General features: G+C 34.0%; 1 protein-coding gene across 3 annotated transcripts in view; it reads right to left on the bottom strand.

Moving 5' to 3' along the window:
• The window catches only part of drpr (multiple EGF like domains draper), an 81587-nt gene that overhangs the window by 47451 nt on the left and 8589 nt on the right, over positions 1-25547 (bottom strand). For all 3 annotated transcript variants that reach the window (XM_081749260.1, XM_081749261.1, XM_081749262.1), the window contains exons 2-8: positions 19910-20036; positions 15286-15454; positions 12581-12827; positions 7904-8024; positions 6834-6971; positions 2091-2302; positions 657-823 (exon numbers count right to left, since the gene is read on the bottom strand). In XM_081749260.1, coding sequence (XP_081605386.1) covers positions 657-823; positions 2091-2302; positions 6834-6971; positions 7904-8024; positions 12581-12827; positions 15286-15454; positions 19910-20036 — 1181 coding nt within the window. The remainder of the gene's footprint in view (positions 1-656; positions 824-2090; positions 2303-6833; positions 6972-7903; positions 8025-12580; positions 12828-15285; positions 15455-19909; positions 20037-25547) is intronic.

The raw sequence follows: 25547 nt of genomic DNA, 5'->3' as shown, positions 1-25547 counted from the left end.
GCAGATTACAAACTTCAAAAATTCCCTTAAACACCTTTCTGCTAAAGTCTACACAATTTATTGAAGCAGTCTGTGAAATCCTCAGCAGGAATATAAGGCATGAACCGTAGCTCCCTTAAATTCATTTTCTAATTCGACAGCAGCCCTCCTGGTGGTTAAATGGCTAGCGTCCACCAAAGGAACCCACAGGATACCAGCTTTAGTTTAGAGATTTGAAATTTGAATCCATTACGATTCTGTTTGGATTCCACTTTAAACTGTGGGTTCACGTCACATATAGTCTCAGTACTGAAAGGGGACGCTAAACTTCAAACCACCAACTGCTTAAACAGCAGAACTACGCCTTACTATGCATTACCAATATACTTTTTGTAATATTTCAAATGTTTAATGCACAGCTTTTGTCAAATTTCTCACAAAGCATTATGTTAGCGCACTATTCTGTTCGCTATTAGTTTCGTTGACTTTCCTCGCTTCCAACCAATCCTCACGAACAAATTTTATCGGCTACACAAGGTATGCATGTTGTGATTTACTGTATGGTATCAAACGCTGCGACGAGCACTTTGTATTTTTCCTGGACTGTTTTATAAATATCAAATATTTCATGTTCATATTAACGAAATACAGTTTAATCAGGATAGAAGTCAACTCACCTGGTAGACAGAAGCAAGTTCCATTTTCAGGTGAACATTGAGCATTATTCTCGCAGGTACACACATTCTTACAACCCTTCCCGTACGTGTAGATAGGACATGGTCTTGAGCAAATTTTACCGTCCCAACCAGCTTTACATACACACTCTCCTGTCCATGGGTGACACCTACAAAATAAATGAATTAATAAATATAGATGAAGTTATACATCAATGCAACCGAATTAGCATACAGAGTAACTAAAAGGATCTCTGGACAAAATGGGATTGTATTATAAATTATTGGGCAAAAAACTAACAAAAATGTCTGCATTTAGAGCAATACTCAAAATTGAGAATTCTCCATATAGTAAACACCTAGATAGATTTAGGATTTGGCAATATTGGTATAAATATGGTAGACTTTCTTGGAATTTGGTAGTGTTCACAGAGTAACTATTGATTATTTAATCAGTTCTCCCTCAAATACAACAATTTTGAGCAAGAGAACACGTAAGAAGTCTTCAGTTTATTTCTACAATACATATTCATTTTTTTTTTTCGAACAAATAAATTTTGTCACACAACAATCCTAATTCAACCATTTGTCTTCCTTTTGTTGCAGATAGATCAAAGCCGCTCCGTTGGAAGTTTGCACCAAAGAGAAACAACAAGCAGTGATCCTGTTTTTGTGGTCAGAAGATGTATCAGGGGCCCTAATCCATCAAAGACTTTCGGCACAAAATGGGAACAGTGTCTTGTCGCAACGGAGTGTCTACGAATGGATTGAAAAAATTCAAAAATGGTCGCACAAGTTGTTACGCACGAGGACGGGGTCGGACGCCCATCTACAGACACAAATGATGAGAACATTGAGCGTGCACGTTACATGGTTCTGTTAGACGAGTGACTATTGAAGTGGCACATCGTCTGGAAATTAGTCGTGGTTTCTGATACACCTTCCTGCTCGTCGTTGTTCTTTGGTGCAAACTTCTAATGAAGCGGCCATGATTATCTGCAATAAAAGGAAGACAAATGGAAGAATTAGGATCAAACTTTTGTAACATGACCACAACAGCATAACAATAAAATAAACGACGACAGAGGTCAATATGAGCAATGTGAGAAAAGATAGCTATATTGCTGATATTTTTTTCACTTACCGTCGTACTTTGTATATACAATCTGCCTCAATTTGGAAATTTTGCTGTCTGTCTCATTATTAATTACTCATTATTAATGTTTTAAGAAAAGAAAGTACAAAATATAATGAATATTTTCATTTAAAAAAAAAAAGAAAAAAAAAGAAAGAGAAGAAAAATTATACCCAAATAACAAAAAGTTACCATAATTCAACACCTTTTTACAGTGACTGTAACGTTACAGAACATTAAGTATCCATAATAGTAGAGTGAAGCACATGTAATAATTACATATACGAGCACTTATTACTTACAAATCCGTATGAGACTCTTCGCATTCACAAGGATGTTCGCAATTTTCTCCATAGAAAAGATCTGGACAAACTCTCTCGGAGCACGTCAAACCTTTCCATCCTGGCGCACAAATACACTTCCCATCCGTTGAAGAGCAAGTAGCACCATTTTCACATGTACAATTTTGAGAGCAATTCCTTCCAAATTTGTCAGGAGGACATTCTTGCAAACACTGCAGCAAAAAAAAAAAAAATAAAATAAAATAAAATAAAATAAAATAAAATAAATAAATAAATAAATAAAATAAAAATAAAATAAAATAAAAATAAAATAAAGATATCAGTTACTAAAAGGGAACACATTACCGCACGCCAGGTGGTTATGTATTGAAGCAATTTGTCAAGAAATTTCATATGTCAAACATGTTAAGAAATTTCAAAACTAAAAAGAAAAACTAATGATATATATATATATATATATATATATATATATATATATATATATATATATATATATATATATATATATATATATATATAAGGTTCATTTTATCCATGTAGCTAAGAAAACAAAAGTGCCAAAAACTCTTACGTCCAATAGATAAGATAAAACCATTTGAAAGCAAGGGCGCTCATCAGGGGGGAAGCAAGGTGGGCGCTCTCCTCCCCCCCCCCCCAGAGGAAATTGTATTTCGGAATATCGAAAACCCAATAGAATTTTTAGAATAGTTACAGCAAAATTTGAAACTATATCAGAATGTCTACTAAAATTCCAAAATGAAATTCCGTGAATTTTTCGTGACCTTTTCTTTACCAAATCATAAAATTTCCTAACATTTTCAAGAGCAAATTTGGGTGTGAATTAGGCCGAAATTTCATCCATGCGATAGAAACGTACTTTGCTTCCGATTTGGTAGCGTCTAAAACCGGCCATAGACATTTTTGATGGCGAATTTTGACGTTTTATAGAACAAAATTTTCCAATCTGTACTTACATTTGTACAGTTAAAAAAAAAAAAAAAAAAAGGACCCAAAAGCTAAATTTCGTGACTTTCATGGCCGTTTTCTGATTCCGTGACATTCGTGACCGATGGACATTCTGTATATTTGAAATGTTGTTTTTCTCCTCCCCCCCCTTGGAAACCACAACATGGGCGCCCTTGTTTGAAAGTATATTATTAGTGTGGGGAAAGATGATGAGTTCTATTTCCATTAATGGATAATATATTACTACTTATTTCCTCGAAAGCTGTAACATACTGTGTTGCACCTCACAGTACCTTCGAAAGATTTTTGACTTTTTTAATGATTTTAAAACTAGATTAGTTGAGTATATACCAATCCTTCTGAGACAGCTTTTGTGCGTGATGTGTTTTTGTTTAACATCGTATAACCGGACAGTAGCTGATGGGACAGATAATTCTTACTTGTTGGTAGGTTGTTTACTTTTGTGTAAGTGTAAAGAAGATTTTCCTATCACCTCGCATCTCCCCCCTTCTAGATATTCATTAAATTGTTAATTTCTTGATGGAAACTTATGTCTTATGTATTCCTGGAAGAACAACAAATACAACTAAAGGAGCCAACAAGACACTAGACAGCCTTGTATTATTAATTTATTTACTGGCATAAATTTCAACCACTTTCACTGAAAACTACTAAACAAAATGTACATATATTTCATATACCTATCACATAATTATAATTTAATTACACACATATCTCGAAAGTTCTGAAATCTTAAGTAAACCCTTTTGTACAACTAACTGGTTCACACTAGCTTTTCTATCTTAAATAACTTGAACAAAGCAACGTTTATTTAAAAAATAATAATTGTGTAGTAACAGTTTCGCCAACTAACTGAACATATTGGCTTAGGTTACAATATCTGATGAAGCCAGTATGTTCAGTTAGTTGGCGAAACTGTTACAGCGGCTAGCGAAACTGCTACAATAACAAACAAGTTACAAGTTACAGTGTCTGATGAAGCCAATATGTTGTGTTAGTTAGCGAAACTGTTACACAGTTATTATTTTTAAAGAAATCTTGCTCTGTTCAATGATTTGTATTCGTTTTGTACAGTCTTGTACACAAAATCTTGACCATCCACCTTGCTTCAAGAGGTCATAGGTAAGGCAGTCGTAAGTAGGGAATTCACATGCTTTGGCTCTAAATAAAGATCTCAATCAGCCTAAGATTATCAACATTTATTTGATTTAGTTTCAAATGTAAGTTCGAGTAAATGGCTATTTAAAAAAAAAAAAAAAAAAGTGGCAATTAAAAAAAAAAAAGACCACATTTTATGGAAACAGTGTTTTCCAAAATTTGCAGAATACTCATCAACAGATTAATTCTACGGTTAAATGCTATAAATTCCAAGTTCCTCTTCCTATATGAAATAGCGCACGCGAGTTCGATTCCCGGTGGGAATCCGTATGGTTCGGATCCCACGTTAAACTTTAGGTCTACGTCTAATATAACCTCCTACTGAATAGGTCGCTAAACTCTAATTAACAACAGCAGCAAATAAATCTATTTTCTTTTAAAAGTTAAGTCATTGGGAAGTCTTAATATTCTTCTCCTTTCTCTAGTCTGAGTTGCTGGCACAAACAGTTACTAGCAAAGTTTGCACAAAGATGAATAATAATAATAATTACTAATACTGTACTACGAATTTAAAACAAAATTACAAGCACTACAACTAATTAAATTTAAATACAAAACATCACGAATTACAAGAAAAAATATTCTTGCACACTTAATCTTTAAAAATATGCTATCCAAAGACATTACACTAAAATATTACTTTGTTACCTATTCTTAGGAGCTACTACATCAAACCAAACTACGTGTACAATGAAAGATACACAAAGAAGACTGTTGAATTGACTGTGGACCGAATTTCGCTCTTCGAATGTCTGGTAGATATTCTAGCACTGAGCTATTAGAAACGCTGACAGTATTCTTCATACAATGTAACAATAGAGAATCAGTGTCAGAAGAAAATGAAATTCGTTTCACCAATCCAGAGTTCACTCTGTTAAATCCCCCCCCCCCCTCACGATATATTTTGTATTTTTTTTTTTTTTTTAATACAACATCAGGGTGTCTATCGGTCACGAATGTCACGAAAAAGTCACGAAATCAGAAAACGGCCATGAAAGTCATGAAATTTAGCTTTTGGGTCACGATTTTTTTTAACTGTACAAATGTAAGTACAGATTGGAAAATTTCATTCTATAAAACGTCAAAATTCACTGTCAAAAATGTCTATGTTTGGCTTTAGACGCTACCAAATCGCAAGCAAACTACGTTTCTATCGCATGGATGAAAATTCACCCTAATTCGCACCCAAATTTGCTTTTGAAAATGTTAGGAAATTTTATGATTTCGTGAAGAAAAGGTCACGAAAAAGGCACGAAATTTCATTTTGGAATTTTAGTAGACACCCTGAACATGTTAATTTGGTAAATTTTAGATTTATGAGACTAACCATATATGAAGACTATAATTACTTTTGAGGGATAAGTAATTATATTCGGAAACGCTCAAATAGAACAGATTAAACACTTTGACTCAAAATCCTTTTCTACATGCTTTTTGACAAAGTTCGTTTTAGAATTTTTACATATACACTTCCATTTTATGCAGGGAAACAACTAGTTAAGCTGTGGACAGAAGTCAACATATTTGTCTTAAGTTTAAGATTTTTTGAATCTATGTTCTGTTTCAGATTTTAAAGTTTAACTACCAATGTTGGGTATTAGCTATTTTACTTAAAGATTAAAATGAGAAAATGATAAATCACGACTTTTGTCCGCAACTTGTCAAACGTAATTATATATACCAGTGATGCTTTACCTAACCGCAAAACTTCAATCGGGCAGCAGATATACGGTTGATTGTTTCCTGTGGTTAATAGTTTCCTCTTTTCTCCAACTTGAACAGTCAAATATTTATATGTATTGCAAAGATAATACTATAAAAATTTGCTTCTTTTAGAACAAGAAACAGCTTTGTACCAATCCAGCTACAAATACCTCGTTCTTTCGCACCCAGCTAAATTAGGCAATATTGTAAGAAAACGTGTTCAAACTTAAGTTGGCGGCACTTGGCTATGGTTTTTTTTTTTTTTTTTTTTTAACTATTTACAAATAAATTTGAGAAACTAACTATAATAAATAGTTTGCAGTTTAAGAACAAATCATAGCACACTTTAGCAGAAGAAGAGCTTGTCAAATAAATAAATAAAAAGTTCATAAAGAGGATCGTTCAAGCACACACTAAATAGGTACAAGAACATTCACCTTACTGCAGTAGAAGTCAGCAACAGTATCGAAATTCTTAAAGGAAAAAAAAAAAAAACACTTCCAACACTTATTAGCAAAGTCAATATAAAATTTGATTTAATGTGTTCCCTGCATTCGATATCAAAACAACTAGCATTTTATTTAATTTTATAAATTTAGCATTAATATATATAAAAATCTAGCATTAATATATATAAATTTCGCTTTATATTAGCTGCTATTCTTTCTAAGAAGAGAATATATAATGGAATAGAGTTACTGTAAATATATAGAACTGCGAAACATTTTAGCCTCAAAGAAGCGAAGTGTTTTATTATTATTTAGTTTTAGAAATCTGGAAACCCTACTGTCGATTCTACTTGTAACTATTGCATATCTTGCTGACAAAAAAGACATCTCTGGTATATACAGTAAATTAATTTCTCCTTCCTTCTCCCCTGACTGTCAAACTCACCCTGTCGCCATGAAATCCTTCAGTGCAATCACACTGGCCAGTGATGTGATGGCAGTTGGCGCCATTGTAACAATCACACACTTTACTACAATTGACTCCCCAAAGTCCTGTTGGACATCGGTTACCACAGACATCTCCCTGTTAAAGCATGCATATAATGTACAAAATTGTTAACAAAAAACAAAAATTACGAAATAAAAACAAAACAAAATAAAAAAAATATCTCAGGTTTACAAAAGGAGTCACAAAAATAAATTTTTCACTATTTGAGCAAACATCTGCATTCCTTTTCAAGATTCGGCATGCACTGTAAATTGCAGTTTACATATATGTACTTTCGGCGAAGGCAAGAAGAAAAAGAAAAAAGAAAGAAAATACCTATTGATAAACGTAACTAACTACCTGCTAATTAGGGTATACAATAATAGGTAACTCATTTAAGAAGTGAAATTTACTTAAGTTATCAAACATGTTTAATTCTACATCATCCGCAGGAAAAGTGGATCCCCGTTAATGAGTTCTCGAAGTTGACACACAGTTAAATTGCCTCCAGGGCCCAAAAATGATAGAAGAATAGATTAGTCTTCTAGAGCATTTCTCCATCTTCACCTTGCTTCTCGGAAATTGCTCATCAAGGAAGTTAAGAAGTAGTGAAGTCGCGTTTTTGCATGTAAAATTGTACAATCACTCCCACTTTGAGTTTTCCCCCAAATTTGAGCTTACTTCCAAAGTTTAATCACAACCCTTTCTTTCTTTCTATAGTGACGTCACTAGTACGCGAAATTTGGAAATTGTTGTTTCAGCTACTTTTGTAGGTAACTGATTCAAAGTAATGTCAGAGTAACCATACAGAAGCTTCATTTACACTCAACTCAATCTTCTAACAGGAGGAAGTGTAAGTTTTCTTTTTAATATGGCTATCCTTGAAACTATATTATACACATACGAGGTAGATTACAAAGTTTTCAGATTGTCAAATATGTCAAACTACAACATAATGACAGATCTAGAAAATTCTAAAAGATTTCGTATCAGAATAAATAGACAAATCCACTGAAAAAATATATTACCGTCCATCCTGGCGGACAATAACATTTTCCTGTCGATGGATTGCAAGTTCCACCATTCTGACATCGGCACTCTGCAGAGCATTCTTCTCCATGTGTACCTTCTGGACAGGGATCTTCACATCTGAAAAATGAAATCAGAAAATTATGCTTTGCAATACTTGATCAATGCTGATAATTTTGAAAAACGCCATTAAATTACCAACATTCATTACTAAGCCATGAGATGATTTATCAAACAAAATTACTCAATTGGGTTTTAGTTTTTGTCAGCATACTATCGAAGGTAATAAAAACTTATCAAATTATATAAGAAAATGGAAGATTTTCCGATTTTCATTACACCATGTCCTCTACAGTTGTGTATATCTCAGATAGTGGGAGAGTGCGGCGGTATAAGGAAGTGAAGGGTCTCACTGCTTCAGTGTATTCAACGTTTCTTCAAAATTGCAGTTTAAATATTGCAAATAGCCTGATTTGCTTACGCTAAACTTGTAAGTTATACGAGGAGATGCTGATAAAGACTGAACCTTAATAAGAAAAAAAAAATGAGCTAGGAAAATGAAATTAGCATGGTACATAGGGCAGGATCTATATAGACTATGTTGGAAAATGCAATGTTCTATTATAACATCTTTTTCATTTCAGAAGTAAACATGGCGGCACCTCCGGCAAGCTTCAGCCCAGAGAAGCATAGGACTATCATGAAATTTCTCTTCCTCCAAGGGAAAGGTGCGGAAATGAAACTTTGCGGGACCGTGGGCTGTCATATGCAACTGTCAAACGCTGGGTGGCCAACTTCAGAACTGGCCATTTTGATGTTGAAAGTGCGAAACCCAGTGGCAGGCCTGTTTCTGTGTGTTCCCGAAAATATGGAAGCCATCTAGAACATAATGGAAGATCGTCGAATATCAGCCAAAAGAATTGCTACATGTTTGGGCATATCACGTGAAAGAGTTGGTACTATTATTCATAATGATATGGATATGAAGAAAGTTGCAGCAAAGTGGATCCCCAAACTTCTGCCAAAGGAATAAAAGCAGGAAGTAGTGAGAATTTTGCGGATAGTTTTGGAACATTTTGCAAGAAGTTTTTTTTTTTTTTTTTTTTTTTTTTTTTTTTTTAGAAACTCATAACTGTGATGAGACGTGGATCTATTGTTATGATCCCGAGACTTAAGAACAGTTTAAGGAATGAAGGCACAGTTAGAGAAGTGTGCTCCGGCCAGAGATGTGCCGTATGCATAGGTCTGCACAGAAACAAATGGCAACAATCTTTTGGGACAAGGACGGAGTTCTGTTAGTGGACTATCTTCCAGTGGGTGTGACCATTAATGCAGTATATTACTGTGGTCTCTTGAAGTTGCGCGAAAACATCAAGGACAAACGTTGTGGTAAGATCTCCAAAGATGTTCTGCTTTTGCACAACAATGCCTCTTCACACATGGCATCTGAAACAGGACACACTGGCCACCTAGGCTTAGTGTTGTCTCATCCTCCTTATTCGCCTGACCTAGCTCCATCCGATTATCTGTTCCCGAATAATAATAATAATAATAATAATAATAATAATAATAATAATAATAATAATAATAATAATAATAATAAGAAGAAGAAGAAGAAGAAGAAGAAGAAGAAGAATAAACCTCAAAGATCACCGTTTTCACAGTGTTCAAGCTGCAACTGATGCTACAGATGAGAGGTTACAGTAGCAGACAAAAGACTTCTATTTACAAGAACTTAAAAAGTTGCAGGACAGAGGTCTCAAATGCATTGACCTACCAGGAAAATATGTGGAATAGTGTAGCAGTTTCAGCTCTCAGCTCAATTTTTTCTTGGTAAGGCTCAATCTTTTATCAGCACCCCCTCGTAGCCTATTAATGCACTTTTACGGACCCATGAAAGGAAAAGATCGATTGTACTCCCTTCATTCCTAACTTGCTTTCTCATCGAATTTTTCTCCTAGGGAAGTTTGGTGTGCGTTCAATTGCAGCTTAGACTGAATTAAGGGTTATGTGACAAATATGTGTTATATTATAGAAGCTTTGCATATGCAGTTAATGCCTATTTAGTAGTGAATTCAGACATTTTCAGTGGCGGAATCTGAATCCTTCAAAGGAAGGAAATATTTTTCCTATAAGTATTCTATAATTAATTTTCTCCGATGAAAAATTTTTCTCGGTCTGTCTTAACTTGTCCCTGTGTACAGGCACGTAGCCAGGATTTCGTAATAAGGGAGTCCGTGACTAAACACTGTGGTTATCAACACCAACGGCTGGATCGTTCTAAACTATTTTACTGGCAACATATATTAGTTCGTTTAGCCATGATTTCGTAATGGGGAGGGGGTCGTGGCATGAAATATTGTGGTTACACAGCCGGGGCTCGATCAATCTAAACTATTTTACTGGCAACATACCCATATTGGTTTATTAGGACAATAAAATGAAGATATGTTAGTAAGTATTTTAATAACTATGAAGAAATCTCGACTAAAACAATATTTTTTTTAAAAATATTGAAAAAAGATATAGTCTTCCGAGGTTATTCGAACTCAGTTCGTCTTGTCTTTTCTTCTTTCTTCCTTTTTATCTTCGTTTAATGCCGTCAGGGATAGCAACGAGATCTCCTTCGGCAATAAAGACAACGTATGTATAAAATGGATTAGTGTTGCCGCGAAATCATTAACAAATGTAACTGGAATCTGTTCCCAGGCTTATATTATTGGTGATTGTTAGTATTTCTTAAGTTCTACCTGAGAGTCCATCTGATCAAACCGGTTTATCGATTGTCATTTGTAGTCCATAGGATTAGCATGGAGATAGATGGAATTCGGAATGCTCGGTTCCAATAATGTCCATTTTAAACTTGAACCCCTTCCGTTTCCTCCACACAAAGCTCCTTAATTTTTTTTCATTTATGGTTTCGAAGGGGGGAGTCCGGATCCCCCAGACCCACCTCTACGTGCCTGCTGTGTATATTCTTTAGACCCAAGGATACTACGCAGTCATCAGGGAAAATGAATACACATACGTTACGTATCCTTTCAGTAACTTCGGAACGAGTAGAATCGACCAATTTTAGTCCAGTTTTGTGTGTCACAAAGAATCTGATTCTCTGTATAACAATGAAGTCAACTCGACTCGTTCGGAAGTTGCTCACAAATATAGAGTCTGTGTAAATTGTGTAGAGCCTACATTTTTTGTAAGTGACAGGATGATTATAATGTTCTGAAAATAATATCCGAGTCCTTTGAAATTTTGTCTCAACTTGAACATGTGTGTGAGGTAGTTTATAACGAAAAAGATGACAAATCTAATATGACAGATTGATTACAATATAACGGGTTAGTAACTGCTGTTTTACATTTTATTTACAAACCTGGCCGCCGGTATTCGTTCAACTATTAAGTAATACAGTATCTGAAAGCTTAAAAATTAATAATGAAATGTAAACTGGAGAGATCAACGATACTGGGGATATTTAATCCTTTCAAATTTTATCACCTATTTTTAGGTGATAGGGTAGAGTCTTCAGGTCAAAAAAAAGTACCAATAAAGCTTTCTACTTCGTTCCTTTATTTTATTTTATTTTATTTTCAAACCTGTTGGTATTGTAGAATATTGTACGTATGGTTTCACGCCTTTCTGCGTCGAGATGAAGGATGATGACGTCAAATTAAAAAAATTGTTATGCCTATTTTTATTACTTTTTGGCGGGGGTTACTTTTGCATCTAGAAGATTGAAATTTTGCACACACATTCATGTATCCCTTAGTATTTTTCAGATTTTTTCAGATCTCCGCGAAAACACAGGGAGGGTCCAGAGAGGCGAAAAGATTAAAGAAAAGAAAGATATTTAACAAAAAATCCTTTTTTCGCGGTTTTCCCGTCTCAGAGACAAGATGGAGACATGAGAATTGTACCGTTTAAAAGGTTATTCTATTCTGAAGAGAATGAGGTACAAATCGTAACCCTAGGAGATATAGATATCTCAGAAATGTTTATATTACATCCGGGTTTTTTTGGGGGGCTAATCTGAGGCATTGTGGGGCTCATTGGTAAATATTTTTCTCTCCTTACTATTCAAGACAGAAGCTTGAAACTTTGAACACACATTTAGTACACCCCTTAGTATTTTTTAGTTGATTTTGAGATCTGTGCGTTAACACAGGGGGCAGGGGGTCCAGAGAGGCTCAAAACTTGAAAAAGAATCAGAAAAATTCAATTTTTCTCAAAATTTCCCTCCTTAGGGAATGATAGGGAAATGTGAATGGTACCGTTTGAAAGGCTATTCTATTCTGAAGAGAATGAGCTACGAATCATGATCCTAGGATAAATAAGGATGATGCTGTAGCTGCTTGACTGAAAGTCTATAACTTACCTTAAAGCCAAAATTTAAAAGGGTTAAAAAACGACAATTTTAGGTTACTGAAATAAACTGGAGGTGAACGACAATATTGGGGATAACTGAAAAGATAAAAACCAATCCAAAGAAAAAATAACTTGAGAAAGCTACCTACCAGAAAAATAATTTGATAGAAGGTATGATGGAATTAAAGAGGAGGGGTTAGCTACTGATTACTGGAACCAAAATCAGTATCACAATAAGGACAAGATTGTTCCACTTTTAAGATTAACGAAAGAAAGGAAAAAAATCACACAATACAATTTCCACTTACAGAGGACCAGTCCATCCAGGCGCACAATGGCATTCGCCCGATATGTGATGACAAGATCCACCATTTTTACAGCGACATTCTTCCAAGCAATCCTGTCCGTAGCTATTTGGCGGGCACTCGAGATTACAATGCTCTCCAGTCCATCCTCGAGTGCAGTGACACTTCCCAGTCACTGGATCACACGTGGCTCCATTTACACACTGGCATCGGTTTTGGCAGCTGTTTCCCCAGCGACCCGCCTCGCACGCTGAAAAGATTTAAGTTCCTGGTATTAGAAAAAAAATCTTAATGTATAATATCTATAATAAAGCTAGAAATTTTAGATGTTGCAACTTTTCTTTATCCTAATAAAATGGCCGAATAATTCCAAAGAAATTGTTAAAACACTCCTAATTGCATATTGGTTGTACATTTTGAGTATTTTAAAATGTACTCAAATAAGAAAATAACACTGAAATATTTAACAGCAACAACTAGCTTACTAGACTGAAGGGAAAACTCAAAGTGAGAGGGAAATAAAAGGAAAATGCTATAACCAGTACATTCACAATTGTTGATACATAGCTTCTTGATAGTACATGGCGCGATATTTCCGATCAAACGAGTAGTCGGCATATCAAACTAGGCACTTTGACTTCCTGGAAGTTCACTGTGACATTTATCGTAATCTCTCTCTTCCTCAGAAAGCTGGATTCAAGGTCTTGAGTATGTACACCTAACTTTGTTCATTAGCCTACTGACTTAACATGGGTAATTATTTTTTTTCTTAACTAGATTTTTATTATGTAATTTCACTTGATTTCTTCAAGTCTAGCAAATTGTCAAAATTGTCCCTTGCGTTTTCAAAATGAATTAGCACTGTATACAACTTTAAGATCACATTAACTAAATTTGACTATAAAATTTTACATAAAATTTACTTTTCACGACGCAGTACAAATCCGTTAAATCAAATTATTAAAATTACATTTAATTTCAAAGAAAATAAAAAATTGCCATGTAAATCAATGAGCTAAAAAAAAAATAAGATGGCACTGGTATTCTACACCATTAACAGTGTGCGTATCTACTGAAATCGAACCCGGGAGCCCATGTGCTAACGCATTACGGACAAACTTCGTTAACGTTTTTAAGCACATTACTATTTTCCAGATTATTTTAAACATTGAAAAGTTCCTATAGTCATTAGTGTTGTCCAGGAGACGAGAAATTTCTCATCTCGTCTCAAAAACCAGACTATAGTCAAGACGAGAAGTGACCTTTTAAATTCGAGATAGAATGAGAAACATGACAGCTGTTGTCTAGTTTTCCAGGTAATGTGAGAAATTTAACGACTCTTGTGGGTAACAACACTATTTCACGCAAGTCTTTGATCTCAAATACTGTTTTAGTGTTACTTCATTCATAGTATAAAAACTATAAAGTGATTATAAGAACACAATAAAAATATTTATCAACGTTAAAAAATAGGCGTCATTAGAAATATACTTCAATAATAAATTTAAATGTTATTATATCACACCTTTCAGGACCTCTCGTGACGTGCAAGGATCCTAACCACTTCTAAACGAAATTTTTGCACGCGTACAAAACAAGACGCTCGTCTCGAATCGTACACAACACTAGCAGTCACAAATAACAGCCATATTTTCTATTATAATAATAATAATAATAATAATAATAATAATATTTGTTAAGGAAGTTATGAAACCCGAGTAACAAGGAATTTGCCAAGTAGAGGAAAATTTCAAAGGAAAAAAATTCTGAAATAGTTACATGCAACGGGTAAAACGAATGAAGTACTTCATAAAGCATACAGCTAACATATAAATAAAGACAGTAAATTAAGAAAATACATCAATTTTTAAATTGTTTATGCCAGTGGTTTACAACCTTTCGATATCCGTGGACCGACAAAGGACAGGGACAAATGTTTGGGATCGACAACGTAGAAAGCACTACACTACACTTAGACGTCTCTAGTATTTATTATTAATATTACTTGTAATTTTTAGCTAATACTTAATACAAAATATACAATTTTTTGAGCCACAACTGCATTTTACTTTCAGACTAGAAATTTTATGAGCACACAACTATTATATGCAATATATTTTTTCTAAGTCATTTTTATGGACTCGATGCGACATATGCTCTTATTTATTTGCCAAAAGATCTTCTCGGCTCATGGATCTAATATTGAAAGTGAAAACACAGAACGGGATCAATGTCTAGTTGGTTCCTGCATTCTGTCTTAATTGCACAGACTGAAAAATTAACTGTTTTACATAAATATGTAGGTTACGATGTCATTAATAAATTCAAAGTTTTTCTGCCCAGATTGGAATATTTTTCACTCACAGATAACCAAAACTGATTTTAGTGACTTATTTTTGAATCTGGATTTGATAGGTTGACACTGCATCATGTAATAGGCCAAAGCTGATCACCCGTTAACGCGGATCGGCAGTTAAAATCCATTGGTATCTATATGTAATTTTTTTTCACAAATGTCTCTCTTCCTGTTGAACTAGTATAATAATAATAATAATAATAATAATAATAATAATAATAATAATAATAATTATTATTATTATTATTATTATTATTATTATTATTATTATTATTATTATTATTATTATTATTATTATTATTATTATACGAGTAAAGCTCCATAAAGGTCATATACACTACAAGATACTTACAAACATTACACGTAGGACCTCCGTAGCCCTTTTCACATTTGCAAACTTCAGGCGCAATGCAGGTACCATGAACACAGCTATCGGAGCAAATAGGAACACAGTGCTCTTGATTTTTATCTTCGGCGTATCCTTTACAACATTCTTCCACAGGACGGGTTTTCGCTAACGTCTAGAATACACAAAACAAATTAAATTAACAAATTGAAAAATAAGTAACATAATTGCTGTTTATACCAAGGATCATAAAATAGAGAATCTGCCCTTACAACAAAATCTTGAAGCCATACGTCACAGTTTCGCCACCCCTACTCTGCCCACTCCGCCCAATAGGATCGCAATGTTTTGAGCCAACAATCATGGCTGAAACGAAAGTAGTCAATCGGACGATGGCAGAAACGAGAGTAGCCAATTAGACGTGCCGATGCTCTGTTGCTTTTTGGCTTCACCGATTTAATAGGATGGAGATACATATGGGCAGATCTTCTATTTATAATATCCTTGGTTTATACACTTAACCATTTTTCAACAATAATAATATTTATTTATTTATTTATTTATTTATGTCCACCAAACCATAGGTAAGTATAAAATCACATTGTCAAATAACTTATTTTCTGATAATAATTATAATAGTTCGTTGAAGCTCCTGTTCTGTAATTTCGATTTTGGATATAGGAGTATCATTGTTGATCGTTCTTGTTAATAAACACGAGAACACAGTTTCATCAGAACCATCAGAAAGACTTGAAATTAGAGTTACCACGTAACGAACGTTTAAAAAGAGGGCAATGTTAGATTTCACAATAACACAATAAGATTATATTATCTTTTAATGGCATAGCGAAGTTCTACACCTAAACTTTTACAATAGCGATTACAATTACTGTTGCAAGCAAGAGGAAACTAGACAACTTTCACAATTGACTTTTCGAGACTAGGTAGTCCTTTTACATCTTTTTACAACGATATGTTGTATAGGGTTGTACTAGGGTTGCACTGTTGTACTATTATTTACCTGCACCACTATTAGAAAGACGATCAGAGGTGCGACAACGGAGCATATTTTGTAAAGAAGAAGAAAAATGGTATTGTAAAGATTATTAGTGCTCCTTAGTTACCAAAATTGAAATATAAATAAGAGAGGTTGTTAAGTAAAAAGATTAGTAAGTTTTATGAAGAATTGATATCCAAGAAGTTAATGGTTTGTAATAGGAATATTAAACGAAGGTATAAATAAATGATATTTACATTTCAAAGTTCTGTTATAGATATTGTGGCTCAAGAAATACTTATTAAGGACCAGTTACATTTTAGAGACGAGATTGCCACAATTCTGGTCTCGTGAGGAAACAATAATAACGTAAATATTAAGTTTCTTTCCTTCGTGCTTACTGCTTGATGAGTGTGTTATCCAGATAATTTTTAGCGCCCGAAAAATGGCATTTCCCGATTATTTATTTGAAACAAACAGGGATTTTTAATGATCTGATATTGCTGATTTCTTTTTCAAGTATAGTTAAATGTCCTTTGCTTTGTCAAAATGTATTCACGTCATACATAAATTTAATATTACTCAAATTCGATTTTAAAATACCGTATTTACTCGAACATAAGCACCTCATGTCTAAAATTCTTGAGGGAGGACTTGTAATCCCATTTTGTGTTTTTAGACATGTGGTAGAGATACCGGTAGATACATTTTGATTGATTTTTTTTATAATATTGTAAACAATAATAATGCTTTGAGAATTTTGACAATGTAAAGTTCAATTGATTTATTTTCCAATTTATAATACTGCATAGTATTGATATATTTCAGAATGTATAGAGGTAGTATCAGTAACTATCTGGAAAAGACATTCTCTAACTACTCATTTGTTTCGCAGCCGATGAGCTGTGAGTTTGGTAGTTACGTGATTTTTTTTCTGTAGTGATCTTATAGATGTTTGTATCCGCATAATAAAGGGATTCTCAAGGGGATTTTTTTTTTTTTTTTGAGGGAGGGGTTGATTATTATTCGAGGGATATTTATATTAGGGTAAAATACAGTATTAAAATTATACATCGCATAATTTTGTTTTCACAAATCAAGGGACATTTATTTATTTTTGGATCTAAAGATCCAATATATTTCAGGCAAAAATTTTCTTGTAGGCCTTATATCTCGAGTACTACATATAGTGTAGCCACACCAAAACTTACAATTTATTCAGTATGATATGCCTGTTTCAAAAAAAAAAAAAAAATGCTGCTCCTGATCGAAAAAATTCAATACATCTCATTCAATCAAACATTTTCTTGTACGCCTTATATATCTGGAAAACTACATATAGTGTAGACAAACTCAAACTATCACTTAACTCAGTATGATGTGCTTATTCCGTAAAAAGTACGAAAACTCTATATAGAGGCCGCCACTGACTTATGTTGATCTTACAATCACTTCTCAATACATTTGAAGCTATCCCTGTTTGAAGTGAAGTCAGTATTTCAACAACTACGAGAGGCAAGAGAGGCTTTAGGATTTTAATTTTGGGTAGGCCCGCTTCATCGCTTATGAATTTATACACATTTGATTAATGACAGTAGAAAATTAATTTTACTGTAGTTGTTGATGCTATTTGTTAAATAATTATCTACCATTAATATAAACAGTAGAAAATATATTAACTCTTTATTGTATCTTTTCGCGTTTATATATTTTTCAAAATTTTTTAGGTAGGCCCCGACTTACCCGCTAAAGCCGCCACTGGTGAGAGGTATTAAGGGGGCCGACTACTAAATATTTTTCAAAAGCTGACAATTTTTCTTTTGCCTGTTTTTCGTAGGTGAAAAGAGATAATGAAAGGTAACTTACCACAATAATAGATAATGTTATTCTACACCTGAAAATACGAATCGGAAGAATAATCAGTGTTGTTGTTCCATAGAAATAACAGTGTGGCCACAATTTAAATTACCCAAAAATCTTGGTTAAGTCAGAGACTAGAAAAATAAACTCAACGGTAATTGATGACTTATCATGATATCTGTGTCTCTTGTTAACTACTTTTTAAATATTATTTGTATTTATTTTGTAATAACTTATTTATTTTGTAAAAACTTATGTTAAGTTATTACAAAATGAATACAATTATTATTTAAAAAGTAGTTAATAAGGAACACAGATATCATAAGTCATCAATTACCCTAAAGTTTATTTTTCTAGTCTCTGACTTAACCAAGATTTTTGGGTAATTCAAATTTTGGCCACACTGTTTTTTCTATGGATGGCAACATTGATTATTCTTCCGATTCGTATTTTCAGGTGTAGAATAACATTATCTATTACTGTGGTAAGTTACCTTTCATTATCTCTTTTCACTTACAAAAAAAAGGCAAAAAAAAATTGTTAGCTTTTGAAAAATATTTAGTAGTCTGTCCCCTTAAATAAATTATATTATCACAACTTTTATTTACTTTTATTTATCACTTGTTTGAATTACGATAAATTACCAGTTTATACGAAAATGTACTGTAAGAATAATGCTGAAAGCCATGATAATTTTCGACATATTCCAAAAACTATTTTAGAGAAATTGTTTCTGGTACTAAATTTTAAGTATTACGGGTTAGTTTGAGGAACCAACGGAACTAAAGGAAATAAGCAATATATATATATATATATATATATATATATATATATATATATATATATATACACTGCTGTATTGCATGTCAAATACAGTGTCCATCGTATCCTTCAGTGTGCGAAACGAAGATTTTTACTGCATACTGTGTCATTACGTTTCCACTAAAATGAGACAAAGTTACAGAATTGAAGATTTGGTTCTGTTCATTCTTGTTCAGTTTTATAAAGTTACCATATTCATCAGGATTAGGATTAGAAATTCGATTTCTGGGATTTCGGCATCTATGGCCATGTTATCTCGCCATATATGAAGAATGAAGACTCTCGGCGGTCCCACTGCCCGTGGAATTGGCAAGGACGAAAGGAATGGGGAAAGAAGGAAACGGCCTGGGTTCATATGTTAGGTACCATCCGGCATTTGCCTGGTGTGAACGAAGAAGGTTGGCCTGAAAAAGCTTTTAACTTCTTCGACCGAGTATCCTCACCAGGAATCAAACCCGAAACCGCCCGCACCAAAGGCGAGAGCGTTAGCGACTACGCTACGCAGGGCTACGTTAACATATTCATGTTATGTGCGCTAGCGGAATTTGATTCTAACCGCCAACTGAAACCGGAAACAGTTTTCCAGAATCTTGTAAAATTGCAACTCTCAAATTATAATCTTTGGCCAAATTCAAATTTACTGTTAACAAGATGGCCGCTGTGCCTAGGATTCTCCCTAATTGTATGGAAATCAGGCTTCAAGGTTTTTTATTTTTATTTTTTTTTATCGTACACTGCAATATGTTCAGCACTGTGGAAAAAAAAAAAAGACAAGACGAGACATATTTTGCAAGTTGAAATATTAATTGAATGAATAGCAAGTTGAAATTCCCCAACACGTTCATACACTTAAAATTCCACAAAATTGACCGAATGACTTGTATTTTGCAGATAAGATTATAACACAAACTATTGCAACGCATTTGACAAACTACCATTATCTTTACTTACCTGTACTTTGTACACTGTTTTGAAGTTTATCTTGTACTTGGAACACCGCGGTGGTATATCTAGGCACCATGTGTATTCTCTAACCTGATAAGGTTTTTGTTCTGATACTCTAATTGTAGTTGTAAATCTGAAAAAAACAGGGAATATATTAATATCATAAACTATGATAGAAAAAAAAACACAAGAGTTTCTATTACAAAGTATCATGTTAATGAACTTCGATCGCGTAATTTATAAAATGACAAATACTATGAACGCCTCAGTGATTAAGTTCTTTGTAATTACTTGGAACTTTGATATTAGAGGAGTCTTCCTTTCCTTACGTTATTGATGTCTACTCACCTTGCTACTCAGAAAACACCGATTATGTATAAAAGATTTCTCATATAAGTCAGAGCAGGCCAGGCGCGCCCCCGAGATTTTTGATGGAGAGGGGGGGCAATGCTACAAGCCACTACGTCTATGTAGTATTGAGTAAGTATTATTTTGCACCCGAAAAGACTGACTAATTGTAAAATACTTCCACCTCTATTTTTAGAAAAAAATATACAACTAGATTGTTTTTGTTAAGAGAAAGAATACAAATGAATTGCAGGGTTGAAGTTTCATGCTACATCAATGTTAAACACGTATTGTTTTATTGAGAAAGTGTACAAATTTATGTTGAGTTACGAAGTTTTGTGGATTGTCCGTACCTGGTGGACCTTCCCCATGGGTGCGACCCTTGAGGTAACTAACTCAAGGTATGCATATCACCAGTAGCGTATTTATGATTTTGTTTCGGGGAGGGCTTTGCTAACTTTCGGGGGCGGGGCGTTGCTTGAAAATGTGAAAATTCTGCAAGATATTTCATATACTTTACTGTAGTAAGTAAAATTTCGGGGGGGGGGGCTTAAACCCGGAAGCCCCCCCTAAATACGCCACTGCATATCACTAATGCCATGCCTGGACAGAAGAAATTCTAGTTTTTTTCTTTTTTTTAAACATGAGTGAACTACCAATTTATGATATTGTAGGTAAAAAGCGATACACTATGCACTGTGGATTACCGCTTCTGCTATTGATGAATAAATTTGTTAAAATGAGAATTGCAGAACTCCCGACCTTCGCAGCTCAAGAAATGAAATTATTATGAAAATACTTAGTATAGCATCATACAGTATTAGTTGCTAAAAAAAAAAAAAACATATTTAAAACTGTAAACGATAAGTTAACTGCCATTTTCTGTCTTCCATACTGAATTTCTGAGCACTCGTTGTCACAATAAGCTTATTGTACTGTATATTTCGAACTCTAAACCAGAACTAATATACCTCATGTACGGGCTTCGCACTAAATTCGAGACTCATCTATCAAATATGTTTAGCCGTGCAAGAATTCTTCAGTTTGAATTCTGCTCATTATGTCGGAAATGCCGTTAACAGTACGTTAATATGGTAAACGTTAATTTTTTCATGATATTTTGTTGAAAAGAGATTGAAAACAGCCACCCCACCCCCCTTTTGCGTACGCCACCAACATGCAGTACATTTGTTAAGAACTACTGTTATTTCAGCGTAAGATGGTTAATTTATTTGGAATTAGACAACTAAAGAATATAAGTGCAGCAGGCTTACATTTGGAGAAACCTGATCTTACATAGAGACTATGATTTTGTGCAATATTAATTTCAACCTTAATCTATTTCTAGCTAATGATGTAGAAGCTCAGTTTTTAACGAAAAAAGTCCGAAAATGAGACATATCAATCGATCTGGTTGCCCCGAACATAATCATATGGGTCAGTACAACCTCATGCGAAGTTTTCGAAAGAAAATTACGTAATTTGTTTGTAAATCTAAAAATCTTTCTTTTGCCTCAAATTTTGAAGCAGCCGTCCTTATACTAGAGAATTCTCTCTTTACAATGCTTTCATTACGTTGCTATTCACTTTGTTTGGGTAAATTCTTCCAATTTAAATTTCACGCAATTACATACCAACTAGCTTTTCTGACCGGGTGGATACTCAAACCCATGACTATATATTTTCACTTATTTTTCTTTCTTCGTTTATTATTTTACTGCAAAATTATTTAGAATAGTTAACGAACGCCTGATGCTTATACTACCCAACTCGAACAGAAGTTTGGTTGGCTGCAGACTACTAGGCGTTCGGTTAACTTAACAGGAAAAATAATAGAAGGGGGTGATTCGGCGCTCGTTTGAGATTTTCATGAAGCCTCTAACGATAAACTTGAGAAATATTACCTTCCACTATACAGTGGACTCTGTTTAATTCGAAGTCCAAGGGGACACGAAAAAACTTCGAATTATCCAAAATTCGAATTATCCAATAACATTCATTTTCACATATATAACAACAAACAAACCAAAGTACTGTGCATCTAAAACACATTCATATGGTGTAGACTTTATCTTTAAAGCAGCTTATTATTTGCGTGATCGAATACCGCAAACTAACAAACGACATTGACTCCACATAACTCAAACTACGTGTACAATAGAAAATATATTTACGTACAACACTACAACATACATTGAATAGCCCAAATAATTAAACACCAGTAACAATTTGAATATTCTGTTCTCACTTTTAAGAAGTCGTAAACCTCATTTGCTTAAATTTGATTTGAACGGTCAATAAATCTTGAATTTCATGTATTGCGTGGAATACGATATTGATAACATTTGGTTGACTTTATCAATAATTCATCTTAAATTTTCAACCAATTCTGAAACAAGATGAGATTGGCACACGTTCTCTATCTTTACTTCTTCCCCAACTCATCTTCATCTTTATCATTACATAGATTTTCTATTTATCTTTTGTATTACTCTTCCCTATGGCTGCATCTGGATAACTGCAAACATGTTAAAACTGTATTTCTCTATTTACATCTGTCCAACATTAAAAATTTTGAACTGTATTTACTTCGAATTATCCAAAACATAGGTTCAAAAGTTCGATTTATCCACGATTTTTTACTATTGTTTTCAATACAGTTTTCAAGGGGAATGGACTTCTGTTCGAATTATCCAATATTTCGAATTTTCGAATTATCCAAGTTCGAATTAACGAGACTCCACTGTATATATATATATATATATATATATATATATATATATATATATATATATATATATATATATATATATATATATATATATATATATATATATTAATCTTGTCGAATCATTAAGATCTAAAATAGATAGCTTTCTTACAAGAGACCTGCACAGGCCGAATTTTCCAGCCCAAGCCCAATACAGCCCGAATTTATGTAGACCCAGTCCAGGCCGGGTCCGGAGAGTTTTGGACGTATTTTGGCCCGAACCTGACCCGGTCCGAAAAAGTTTCAAAAATTATTAGCCCGAGCTCGGCCTAGCCTGATAAGCAAACTGCCGCTAAGCAACACGAACTATACATATCGCAACCTTTCACTCTGAGTGCACAAAGTTTAGCTTTATTCCAATTATCGTTTAATGAAGCTCAATAATTTATCGGCCCGAGCTTAAAAAAAAAAAAAAAAAAGCAATGTCGGCCCGCCTTGCCCAAAGAAATAGCGGAGCTGGGTCGCCCAAGACCGGCGCGTGTAAGCCATTAGGACCTACTATATAACCATCATAAGATTTACTCAAGAATTGATTGAATCAGGTGTATAACTAAGTTTCCTATTTGTCCATGAATTTTAAAGGTGCGACACATTTCCGAATAATGCAGCACTACGTGGCCTTCATTCCGTAACTGCGCCAACACAACGCAAAATCTGAGTTTTAGTTTCCGATAATTGACCTAGCAGCTGTAATTGATTTTCGCATTATTTTGCGTTACGTAACGCAATGCAAGTTTTGCGAAGGCTGGGACAGAATAAGGCCTTATGTTGAAAAGAAACTTAGGTCTAAAACCTACAACAACCAGCTTAAAAATGGGAGCTTTACAATCGTTCTCAGGGCTTGGGAGTGAGTGGAAGTAACGAAACTTTGAGAGACTACTGTCTAGCTATTTCTTAAGTCGTAGTCATACTGGAAGCGATAAAGATGAATCTACAAGTAAAAAATAAAAGATTCATGAAATTAATGTAGATGTTCACGTGCTAAGTCAAAAAAGAAAAACTTTTCTTTTTTCTACAAAATAAGGTGTACAGTTAAACAAAGCTTTTGGGACACTCTGCAATTTAACCGGGAAACTTAGGAGCAATTTCCTCTCGATGCAGCCTGTATCTATACTCATCATCTGATCTGCCAACTTCGCAAACAAAATACTTCGTAAATACTGTACATTAATATTTAAAAACCTCTCAGAAAAAACATTGCTGAATCATTTTTATATTAAAAGTTAAATATAGTATACTATAATTTATCATTCATAATTTATATTTAATTACGCCATGATTCATCCGGAAGTTCAAGGAAAGGTCGGCTTGCTCATTGTGTTGTTTTTGTTTATATTTGATTGCACATATAATTCAGTACTATTATATTCGCTGATTTTTTAATTGCTATTATACAGTTAACTCGCTTTGTATTACGTACGAACGTCCTTGTACAGTTTGGAAAGAAATGGGAATCAGAGACGTAACGAAAGGCAACACGTAATAAGTTAATAATAATAATAATAATAATAATAATAATAATAATAATAATAATAATAATAATAATAATAATAATAATAATAATAGAAGAAAAACAATTCACCAAACATTGTTAGAGACGAACCGCGGAGGCTCAGTGGTAGACTGTTCGCCTCTGGTGCATGAAGTCCTTGGTTCGATCCCAGCTCGCGCAACGTGAACTTTGTGGTGAACAACCACCGTGTGCGTGGGTTTTCACGGGTTCTCCCGTTTCCTCCCACTTTATTCATTCCACCATTTCCTTTATTTCTCACTATCACCGTCTCCTTTAGCCTAGCCGGCATAATCATGGGATGTAAAACAAAGATTGCATTTCATTTTTTATTAGGACTATCAAATCTAGACTCAGGTGGGCAGGTCATGTAGCCAGAATGGAAGAAAGCAGGAATGCTTTCAAAGTCTTAACTGTAAATCCAATCAGAAAATGACCATTAGGAAGACCTAGGCATAGATGAAAGGACAATATTAAGATGGATCTGGCAGAAGGGGAAGTGGATCCAGTTGGCTACGGACATAAGTCAGTGGAGAGATTTTGTAAACGCAGCATTGAACCTTCGAGTTTCATATGCCATAGAGTTAGTTAGTTATTAGTGATTTCAAGGTAGTAGTCAGGCACGTAGCCTATGTAGGAATTTATTTCGGGAGTAGTTCAAAGATTTTGGGAATATCACATTCAATTAGGATAAGTTATATTAAAATTACTATAATTAAAACTAAATTTACAGAAAAGTAGGGATTTTTTTTGGAGGGAGGTGTCCAGACCCACGACCCACACCCCCTGTGTACGTCCCTGGATTGTAATGTTTCAATGGTTTTAAAGGACTGATTGTGCTCCACTCATTATTAGGATTGAATATAATTTTCTTTACAAAATTTACATTTAAAAGAAACCATAAACGACCAAAAAGAAATAAAAATGAAATATCTAACAGCTATGCCTTTTAGGCTAAAAGAGACGGCGTACGTGTGTTACTCCTTATAACAACTCGTGAACGGAAGCGAATTTTT

This window comes from Thermobia domestica, chromosome 2 (genome assembly GCF_964235325.1).
Source record: "Thermobia domestica chromosome 2, izTheDome1.hap1.1, whole genome shotgun sequence".
Classification (NCBI taxonomy): domain Eukaryota; kingdom Metazoa; phylum Arthropoda; class Insecta; order Zygentoma; family Lepismatidae; genus Thermobia; species Thermobia domestica.
The sequence above is the reverse complement of the archived record's forward strand: the minus strand, read 5'-3'. Positions and strand labels throughout refer to the sequence as shown.